The sequence below is a fragment of the Orbicella franksi genome, chromosome 5 (assembly GCF_964199315.1).
Source record: "Orbicella franksi chromosome 5, jaOrbFran1.1, whole genome shotgun sequence".
NCBI lineage: Eukaryota > Metazoa > Cnidaria > Anthozoa > Scleractinia > Merulinidae > Orbicella > Orbicella franksi.
Window position 1 is genome coordinate 7011552 of NC_138149.1, and position 11398 is coordinate 7022949.

The 11398-nt window shown below is 38.8% G+C and overlaps 1 protein-coding gene across 1 annotated transcript; it reads left to right on the forward strand.

The window, feature by feature from the left end:
* Window positions 1-21: 21 nt before the first annotated feature.
* LOC145486609 (uncharacterized) lies at window positions 22-10767 on the forward strand. The gene is made up of 2 exons (XM_081465306.1): window positions 22-337; window positions 8344-10767. The coding sequence occupies exons 1-2, from the start codon at window positions 22-24 to the stop codon at window positions 8691-8693; spliced, it is 666 nt and encodes a 221-aa protein (XP_081321432.1). The 3' UTR covers window positions 8694-10767.
* The last annotated feature ends 631 nt before the right edge of the window (window positions 10768-11398 follow it).

An 11398-nucleotide genomic window follows, 5' to 3' on the forward strand; every position in this document is an offset into this window, starting at 1 on the left:
TGAGCTTAATGATATATCCAGATGCTTCTCTTTTCCATTTTTGTGGTTATTGTTGGTCTTTTCGAGACCTCAGCAGCTTTTTACTCCTTCTCTGGGGGCCCTGATGTTTTCCACCTACATCCCACGCCGCAAAGTATGTGGACTGCAAGCTTTGGCACGGCACTAAATCGAGACAAGTTCTTTCCACCCTCCTGTCAGTTATGGAACCGCAATAAATTTGGTGCTGTATCTATAAACGAAAGCAGCTCTGAAGAGGGGCACACTAACATCTATGCTTGCTGGGAGGAAAACGCGGAACGCGATTGCCTTGGAACTTGTAAATCGGTGATTCGAGGAGGTAAATCAATTGATATTCCTGAGTACAAAGTATAATTTAGAGTTTAAACAAGTAAAAACTAGCATTAAGAAAGAACAACATTTCGGTGACATCGTGACACCATTTTCAAGTTCAAATGCAAAAAGATAAAATGTCAGAAAATTCGCTCAAGATTAACATACTTCGTAATTACATATGCAATGTCAAGCAAATAGTTTTGCTTGAATTGAATCCGACTGGACATTGAGAGATGGTGCTAATTCTCTAATTAGCAGCATTTCATGCACTAAACAATCGAACTTACTCGTGCACTTCCTGAGAACGGAAAAATGTCTGTACAGATCTTTCGAAACAATACAGTGTTTGTTAATGAAGTGTTTGCCAATGGAAGAAGACTGTTTAGTGTGTTCAGCCACGCGTTGTTGCAAGTGCCTGAGAGTATATATAACCTACTCAACTTACATCGCACAAGTCACATTGAAATCCATAAATTACACGTTGCTGGTTAACAATAGGCGGTTTAGTCTCATGCACCTTTAACTCCCGCTATATCTTATCATCAACAAAAACTGGTTAAATGACAGTGTGGGTCTTCTTTCAACGACCAGGATTCGGCAGACTTAGTCAGTAAACAGCTGAAAGACCTGAGCTTAAGTTTTGAGAAAAGTTTAAAACCGGTTTAAAACTTACGCATAGCGCAAAGGATTCAAAACGCTGTTTCCGAGACCGCCGACAATATCCGCTGCTCTGTGATTGGTTACAAAATTGTAATTGACATACGCAATGCTGCACTGATATGGTTTCGTAAAGTAGGCATCAAATTTCAAAACGTTATTCTCTTTGCTGTTTGCACAGTTCCAGCAATTATTGCTGTACGTTAATCGACCTTTAAAATTTACTAAATATTAAGCAGCTTAGCGGGAGTGTTGGCAGACAAGTTATGAAGCTCTCATGAAACAGTTTGTCATATATTTAGGTTGCAATTTGGCGCGACACACTCTCGATAGCGTGGTCTAGAATAAAGGGAGTTTGGTTTAGATCTTCTTCTGCTCCTGTGTCGCTAGTAGAACTTCACGAAATTTCTGTAGGTTCTGTAAAAGACTAACGACGGAAAAGACGGAATTCGAGTATATTATAGATTATTATCTATGGCCCCATTTAACTGATTTGCCGGAAGGCAGTCGGCACTGAAACAAAAAGCAAAATAAGAAGACTTGAGAGCCTTTCGTCACCCACCATCTCAAAGGAATGAAAGGACTTAATTATTAATATGCTTATGCAAAGATGGAGTTTAATCTAAAAGCAATCACTTTTGACAATGCTTTTTACAAAATGGCTCCTTTATATCATACAAGAGTGGTAAATTGCTAAAGGGCATAGTTGTACGAGCGGAGACCTTGAAGATTGATGCGTCTCGACCGCAAAACCACATAGTCTGTGAAGTTCTGTCATGAGTCTTTTCAATTTGCCATCACGCGGAATTCATTATCAAGATATGTAGCAGGGTCTTGCAGTTCTCAACAACACCATAAACGTTGGAAATATATGAATTGGAATCAGATGAATTATTTTCCTCGCACCGTCTTGAGAGTTTTTCTCAACACTCAATGGACTGCATGACCAGCCGGTTTTAACATAACTGTTTTCTGTTTCTACATGTATTTCTGTAAGACCTAATCACCTGTCCAACTCCAGTAGTTCATATTTTTAAACTGGCTATGGGTATTTTTTAATTTTGTTGGAAATGAAAATTGCGTGATGAGTTGAAACCCCCAAATTTAATTCGGCGTTAGTTTGTTATTCAAGCTGAAATGGGGTCACACCGAAAGGTTAAACGACTTCCATGGTGATCAAACAACTAATCTACATTACATGTGCTTGACTGAAGATGATTCTCTGAGGATTTTTTTGTTGTAGATATAAATGTCTTATATGGCACCATCTGAAGCATTCATTATCATAATTTTTAACATTAATCAAACCCTTCATCGAATTTCTCAACTCTTTTGGGAGTTTGATATACGATTTACCCTTTATTGGTTTGTATTCAACGATATTCAAATAATGATTATCGACTGAATCTATTAACCATCCACTACCTTCTGAGCTGAGACTTTTCGTTGTCTTTGGAGAAGGAATTTGAAGGTGCATCCTGTGCAATTCTGCGAAGGATTTCACTCCCTTGGTTCCCTCGAGTGCACGATCATCTCCGTTTCTTTTTGTGACCTCGGCGTAGGACTCATACTCGGGATCTTGTCAAGTTCCTGCGGCGCCATTTGTTTCAAGATATTTTCAAGATATTTTCAAGATGGCGGGACTGGCATCAGCTTCGTAAGACGTTTGTTCATTCAACTTTTTTGGGGCGTATTTTGTCTATGTTTATTCACAGCGACAGAGTTGAGCTCTTATGTTGCTTCGTCTGAAACTACCGGAAACCTGGAAACATCTACCTTCTTGAGATGGCTCTGAATTTGTTGTTGTGTGGTTTTCGTTTGTTTATGTTTTACTGGGCTCGGTATCATACGGATCTTTAGCAGATGTTGAAGACAAATCGCCAAAATATTCGTCAAAATGGACACTGAAAGTTGGGAACTTCCATTAAAGTAGGTCTTCAGCCTAAAGGAGCTCATAATCGTCATTTAGAAACTGTAATTAATTAAATTCGTCAATTTTTTTGGAAAAAAGCTACAATAACAACAAAGTTTTGGCAATAGTAGTTGCAAAATTCTCCACACAGTGGCTTTTTGCCTTTCATGTTCCTGAAACTTTATTGATTACTTTAAACTAACCTTGAAATCTGATTGGTTGTTTTGTTCTACTGTTCCATTCTCATTGGCTGAGAAAAAGATGCGATTTAGAGCAAAAAATAGTGCGATTCGTGAATAAATCGCACCACTGAGAGCCAATCAGATTGCAAGGATAACCAGTGATTTCAAAATGGATTTAATAAACTGATAAATCATATTAATAACATCAAACATGATAACAGATATGTAACCTTCAACTTTTAACACAACAACAAATTTGTAAAAAACGTGATCATTCATTCATCAAATGTAACCGTGGAAATAAAAGATGTGTGAAAGCTATCAATCAAAAAACGAAAGACGTTTCATATTATAATAGCATGCATTCTGTTCAGCAACATTTAGGTGTTAATTCTGGGTTGGTGAAAATGATTTGTGAAAATATTAAACGTTGTAAATCAAGATTGTCTAAAAAGGATTGTTGTTGGTATAAATTTGAGTATATCAAAAAAGAAGATTTACCGGAAGATTATAAAAAATCAGCTAATATAAAACCGAAAAGAACTGTACAATGCCCAACCTGTGGATCGAAAACCAAATGGTTTAAAAAAGATTGCAAACAATTAACAAAAATTGAACCTAGAATGGTAGTGGAATAAACAGCCAGGATCAGTATTAATCTTGGCCATCAAAATAGCAAAAACAGATGTAGTGAAATCACATCTGACAAATGTATGATCATATATAGGTTACACTATTTTAGCATATTTGAGTAACACGTGTATTACTCACGTTTTACTATTTTTCAAAGGTTTGGGGAATTCAACCACAATCACCTTTATGGTGAGCCACTATTTCATCAACAGTTGGATAAAACATTTAGCAATATATAGGGTGTACTACATGACGTACTACATGATGTATTACATATCTTTTTTATATTCAATTTATCGATTTTTGAGTCTATTGAAGTAGAATGAATATGCAAACTTATCTTAACTTATCTCAACTTATCTCAACTTATCTTTCTGGTGATAGCGGTATTGGATACACTAACCTTGAACAGGCCGGCATATATTGGTATGTGTATTCTTGATCTCGGTAAGACATTAACGTACGATTTCCACTACAATTATATCAAGCGAAAATATGGTGATAAAGTTAAATTATTATTTACAGATACTGACAGTTTGACATATGAAATATAAACGAATGATGTGTATGAAGAATTCTGGAAAGACAAAAGCAAGTTTGATAACAGTGACTATCCGGAAAACAGTCCGTTTTTGACAAAACAAACAAAAAAGTCATTGGTAAGTTCAAAGATGAAACTGCTGACCAAATAATAACTGAATTTGTTGGACTCAGAAGTAAAATGTACAGTTACATTAAAGATGATGGAAAAACAATAAGACGGCTCAAGGAATCAAGAAAACGGTGATCAAAAAGACATCAGACATGAAGATTATAGAAACACATTGTTTAATAATACTCAAATGTGTCAAAATGAAAACAATTAGATCTGACCATCACCAGCTGGGAGGTTATGAGATTAACTAAGTGAGCTTGAGTTTTTTCGACGACAAGAGATTCATCCATGATGATGAAATAACAAGTTATGCTTATGGTTATTATGAAATAGAATGAAATTGTGTGAGTTCTTTACTGTTTGATGATGTTCCAGGTAGCGAAAAATATGTGCATGCTAAAAATGGAAGATTGATGTTAAAATGTAAATGTGTTGAATGTGGAATAACTAAAACCAAATTTGTCAAGAGCCAAACAGGAGGTAATTCACCGGGTATTGGGATGGCAATAGATGTTATTCAATAAACAACAGAAAAATTAATGCCAAGTAGTAAACCCGCTTTCAAAAATTTTTGGAGCGGTAAAACATTTCAGCGAGCTGGTGAAAATATCAAGAGACAGTTCGCGAAATCAAAACCGCCTTACAAGCAAATAACCAAGAAGAAGACACCTGGTTGTGAATGCAATATTTATAAAGATGGTAAATGGTTCAATTTTGGATGTCCCGGTTCATTAACCATGGCAGAAAGCTATAATAGATAAGAGAGCATAATCAACTCTGAATTGTGTTTCTAACGTGTTAGAAATAAAGTGAGAACGATTACATAAATAATCATAGATAGACAGTCCCGGGGAAATTATTTCCTGTCACGCAAGATTTCTTCTGTTTGTTTTATATCAAATTTAATTATCCCTTGTTTAACAAATTTATCAAAACGTGTCTTATGATACTCCGTATTCTCATGAACCTCTTTTAATATGATTGGAATTTTTAGTTCTATTAATTAGTATTAATCTTTGAGCTCCTTTTCGAAAACCACATGTACGTGAAAAAGTTTCCTCAATAAAGCTTATTATTATTAATTGACAGCTTTTGCAAAAATAATGGGGAGTTTTCATTATTATTACCGTTCGAAAATTATTTTTTAAACGTGATACAAGCATCAAACGAATAAAGCCGAGTTTGCGTGGGTTTCAACAACTGTCTCATTCATCAGACAAATTTTGATTGGATGATTGTTCCTCGGGAAAGTCCCAGTATAGACTTCATTTATCTTGAGTAAAACTTCAGAGTAAACTTTGAAATGAAACTTTAAAGTAAACTTTACTTATGTTCCTTACTATTTCAAAATCTAATTGGTTGACTTTCGATGACTCATTTCCGATGGAAAGTCCCGCTGTCTTTCTGAGAATGTCATCCGGTGTTTCTGAGAAATGTGACGTTATTGTCTGGTGATTATACAAATATTTTGAGAAATATATAGTTTTGATTATGAAATGGTAAGGGTTTAATAGTGATCATCACTTGTAAGAAAACACTAGAAATCGCTCCATCGCCATTTCTGCTTCGCAGAACCGCCTACGTTCGTCGGTTCGCTCGATCCTCGTCTATGACCCTTCTCGCCATCACGATTATGAGCTGATGGACTTCTCCATCCCCTGCTCGACACAGCTGCGTTTTTGCAAGCAAAAACTTGCTTTAGCCTGCGCTGCCGAGAAGCCCGCTCGGCTTCGCTTCGCTTCATATGTTGTTAAAGAGTGAAAAAAAACTGATTTTTGGTATTTTTGGAGTTGGGGCCGCTCGTGAGCAAAAAATGGTCTTGCCGGGGTTTGGGAAGGCTGTTTTTTTTGTTTTTTTAAAAATGTTCTCGTACCCCCATTCTCTATACTCCTCGTATAACGTGGAAAGCAAGAGGTCTGAATTTGATCCAACGCCTTAGGTAACGATAATCTTCTTATTCCAAACTTTATAGCTGCGCGCTATCCTGATACAATTATTTATGAGAACAATGAAAACTTAATTCCCTTTGGTTGCATGCTGTAACTTTGTCAAGTCGGCTGTTAGTAATGGTAATAGGACTGAGTGGAGTCTAATTCAGTCTGTATTCATACGAGTGATAAACAAACTCGGACGACCGCGAAGCGGGAGTCCGATTTGTTAATCACGAGTGCACCGCAACAGCGCACCGCAAAATGACGCGTACTGTCCAATTACAAGCATGACGCGTATACGCTGTCCAGTCAATGCTCAAATCGGGCTGCTGATAGCCAATCACGTTCGAGAATTTTGTTATAGTTTTGATTAATTTTGAAATAGGCCCACGAATGGTGCGACGTTTGCCGCAATTAAGTTTGAATCAAATTAATTATTGGTTCGACTCTAGAATAAGTTCGACGATTGCAAAGTAAAAGACTGGGCAAACGTCACAGAAATACATACACCCCATCTCCCAAAAGCTATTTACCCCCCTGACGAGCACGCGCAGTACAAAGACAATTTTGCGACCGGGAGTGTATTCTTGTCCCCGGAGGCCGCGCTCCCTTTGGTCAGCACCGAAAGGAGCGCGGTCTCTGGGGACGAGAATGCCGGAAATGGCGAGCTATCGAAAGTCATTGCTGATGACTGTGTTGTTCTTGTTTCATAAACACTAAATATAAATGCTTGAGATGCAAATTCCCTGTTTGCAATATAAATGCTCAGTGCTTGAAGAAAACGAGGACGTTGAGGAATGGACAACCGGTAAAAGCTTTGCATACTGAGAGGCTTGTGATAGGGCCCTAAAGAGAGCCGCGCCGGGTCTACCGTTGTCTGAAGAGCAGAGTATCGTCATTTCGCTAGCACGTCCTAGCAGCAACTAGCGCGCATCGAGTGAATAGCACGGGGACATGTGCTTATTCCCGTGTCTTAATGAAGTACATCTTGTGAAATGGGATCGACGCAGGTTCGACGTTTGTTACCACACTCTTTGTCCGACCGTTTTTTTTTAAATATATTCGAAGCAACTTGGATTCGACATGTTAATCTCGTATTGGAGTATTGCTGTATTCTCCGAACCTGCAGGATGCGTGTTAGAAATTATCCTCTTAGTCCTCCAATGTTTTCTGATCCTTTTCCAGTTTCCGAGTGGACGATATACTCAATGAAGCTTAGCTGTTATGGTAACGGAAAACCGCAAATCCTTGTGTCCTAGTCGGAAAAGGGTTAGTTTTTGCTAATTATTAGCCGACACTGCAATGCATGTCACAGGTTTTGATTATTTTGTGTACATCGAAAATAACGTGACTTATCGTTCATTAACAAATTCTTGATTGTTATTCCCGTGTTATTTGCTCTAAACGCGGCATACAGAGTACTCAATATATAGAGTACTGGTTTCGATAGAACATCGAACTTCGACTCGGTATCGAAGTATTGCGGTATTTCGCGATTATTTTTGGGATATTGCAGTATTTGCCGAATTTTTTGCGGTGTTCAGAATCCCCTAATCCCCCCCTCTATAAGGTAAAACCAGCTAGTCAGTCCGTTGTGTCCTGTGAGACACTCACAACTTTAACAAAACCCCCTCATGCCCCCCTCTATAAGGTAAAACCAGCTAGTCAGTCCGTTGTGTGTTGTGAGACGCTCACAACTCCAACAAAATCCCCTAATACCCCTGTCTATAAGGTAAAACCAGCTAGTCAGTCCGTTGTGTGCTGTGAGACGCTCACAACTCCAAAAGAAAAAAGAAAAATTCTCCAACACTCCAAATTCTAATTGGACCAGGACAGAGGACCTGCATGAAAACTAGCTAACCTGTGTAAACAAATGTTGTATTTTTCTCTAATAGAAACTCTTAAGACGAATTCTTCTCATTTGGCTGTAGCGCCAAAGTAGAAAATAAGACAAACTTAAACTAATTAAAGATGAGGCTGTTAGCGTCTTTGTCATGATCTAGCGAAGTTTTCAGTCTCATGGTTTGCTGTTGTTTCCAGGTGTGTGTCCTGAAGATGAACGACTGGATGAATTCTCCAATGTTGTGACAAATTCAGGCGGAGCGCTACTCGGAGGATCGTGTACCGGAGGAGTGGTTGTCATGTGCGTGGTGATTTACTTCCTATACAAACTACTGAGGAATGATCCAAGTGTTCATCCTACGACTGGTCATGTTCCTCAGCCGGATGCTGCTACAAATCAAAACAAAGCTTCCTGTCCACGTTGTCGTAACGTTCCCAGCAGTCCACCTCCCGCTTACAATGAAGTGTTTGCGATGGGAGAATGTGCTGACCTCCCAGATGCTTGCATGTCTGCACCACCTGCAAATTCTAAACAACCTACTCTCTGACCTAACAAATGACTTTCTCCATTGATTCAGTCACCAACTGGTTTACTGTCTGTCTGTGTGTCTGTCTGTCTGACTGATTGACTGACTGACTGTCTGGTAAACTGACTTGCTCTGACTGACCGACCGCCGGACCGACTGACTGACTGACTGACCCAATGAATGACTGAATAAATGAGCAATTGAACGACTGACTGATGACTTACTGAATAACTAACTGACCGGCTAGCTAAAGCCAAGATGTAATAATTTGTTTTAAAACTTTAGAAGAATAGAAAGGCCAGCTCTGGTTATATTTAACTGACATTCAAAGCTGCATATGCGCATTATCGTGCTTAGCCTCCTTCAAAAATGTGCAGTGTCGATGACGTTGCACAAAGTCAGCCTTTTGATGCGTGACGACATATCCTAAATAGTGGCCTTTACTTATAAAATCAGTATCAGGAATTTTTTGTGTTATACTCAATCACAAGCGAGATCTTCAGACCACAGAAACCACAGACAACGGAAAGCTCTAGAATAAGGACAACTGTTTGAAATGATACAACTTTTCTGGGTCAGTTTTGCAAAAGGAATAGTCGCCACCTAGGCCTAGACTAATTTCGTGAAGTTTAGATACAGTACATAGGATAGAGCTTAGAACTTTGTATTAGAGTGTCCTCAATTAGGGCTCTAGAATAAGTTTATGGGTTAGCATGAAGATTTGCTGTAAAATGTAAATTAATAACCTAAATATTGTTTCGTAATTTCATTATGGAAAACCACGACACTCTTAAGTTTAACAAACATGTTTCGGCAGATGCATCTGCCATCTTCAGTGTTAATTGAGCAAGCCGCAATTCGGTAGTTGAGCCTTTTCGCTTATCAAAAGCGTGTCTGAACACTGCAGGTAGTTCTTCTCGAACTGATTTAATTTGACTTATCCATAGGATTATGAATTGAAGGGGAATGAAACCGCGTGTCACTCGAAATACGCTTCATATCGACAAAATGATTTTCAACTAACCTTGTCGAACCCAATAAATCGAATTTATGTTAATGTGATGGACAAAAAATAGATGTATTTCAGTGGGAAAACATCAAGTTCACAACTGCGGATTATACTGCGCAGCAGACACCGTCTGTCTTTATAAACGACTATTTGATTGTCTCTCGATAGTAGCCCCAATCGCATTGATATGGCATAGAAACACTACTGACTGAATGACTGACTGACTGGCTGATAACTAATGAAACAAAAGGGTTTATATAACACGCTAGGAAATACAAACATAAGAAATCCTTTTGGCTTCTCAGCCCTGATTACGCACATCGGGGAATGAAATGTAATAAAAATCTTCTCGGCTTCTCAGTCCAACTTTACAGGTCTTCTCGGCTTCTCAGCCCAACTTTACAGGTCTTCTCGGCTTCTCAGCCCAACTTTAAAAAAGGTCTCCTCGGCATCTCAGCCCAACTAATACTCTGGGAAATACAATATATAGGACCTTTCCAGCTTCTCGGCCCAAGTTAAGGACGGTGCCCACTTTTGTTCAGTGCGCACACGTTCTGCGCATCACGCAAGCCATGGTTTAGCTCCACGCGCGCGCTGGGGCTGACATTTGACGCAATCAACTACGCTATCACGTACACGACTAAAATGAAAGCAAAATTTTCCTACTGTGACCAAATCAAGTTTCATGAACCTGTGCTTAAACCAGGAACACCAGAATAGCAGCACATCGCTAACCACTAACTGTTTACGTCTTCCAGCTGAAAACCTAGCTGTTATCTGTCGAAAATTATTCTGAAATCCAGCTGTAAACATGTACCTGCAGATGGCGTAGTGCGCGTGCAAAGCAAGGGCGAGATACGCAAATGTCTTCCTTACTGGGGAGGTGACAGGAAAAAATGTAACGAGTACCGTAAAAGTTTTCAAAAAAGATCAATAACTTTAAAAAACGCGTTGTTATTCCTACATTTTATGCTATGAAATGGAAGTGGGAAGTCTATTCAACACGTGATTAGTTTCTGGTTGTGAGCATAAGGTATTTAGACTGTATTTTAGCTGAACCAGAGGAAGGCTGTCAGATACGCTAAAAGCGCTTTTGCAACGATTTTGTAATTAAAAACATATCAAAAATGTTTTGTTTTTTTTGTTACCATTTGCCATGTAGTTTAAAGATCTTTTTAAATGTGTTTGCTTTTCTATATGTAAAGGCAAATTCTATGGAAATCTGTGAAGAAATATCCTTTCCTTCTTTTTACAGGAAAATGCTGATGTCAGCATTTTTGTTGAGATTCAAGACTACTTATCTCGAAAAAATACGTGGCTACCCCCATTTTTCTTTGTGGATTCCAATAGCCCTTGCAAAGATCTACTTTTTCCGCGTGGTCTTAACCTGGCGCAAAAACCTTTGCAATTAGCAGGCACCGTCCTTAAAAGAGCTCTTTGGCTTCTCAGCCCTGCTAATTGCGCTCTGGGGATGAAAATGTAATTAAATTTCCTTGGCTCCTCAGCCCCCATTCCGGGCGGGATTTAACAAAGCCTTCCACAAGCACGTGAAAGATGACGAGCGGGCTAAACGAAATATAAAAACATGCCGGGACGGCAAGAAAAGTACGCAAACGGCAACTTGCAGCAACGAACGAAGCAAAACGAGAAATATAGGAAGAGAAACAGTGAAAACGACTAGGAGAGGCAGTGAGATAGCGAGAGGCCAGGGTACACA

Coding starts and splice junctions, on each gene's coding strand:
- LOC145486609 (XM_081465306.1), top strand. CDS start 22: ATGCTTCTCTTTTCCATTTTTGTGGTTATTGTTGGTCTTTTCGAGACC. Junction 338..8,343: donor TAAATCGGTGATTCGAGGAG/GTAAATCAATTG, acceptor TGTTGTTTCCAG/GTGTGTGTCCTGAAGATGAA.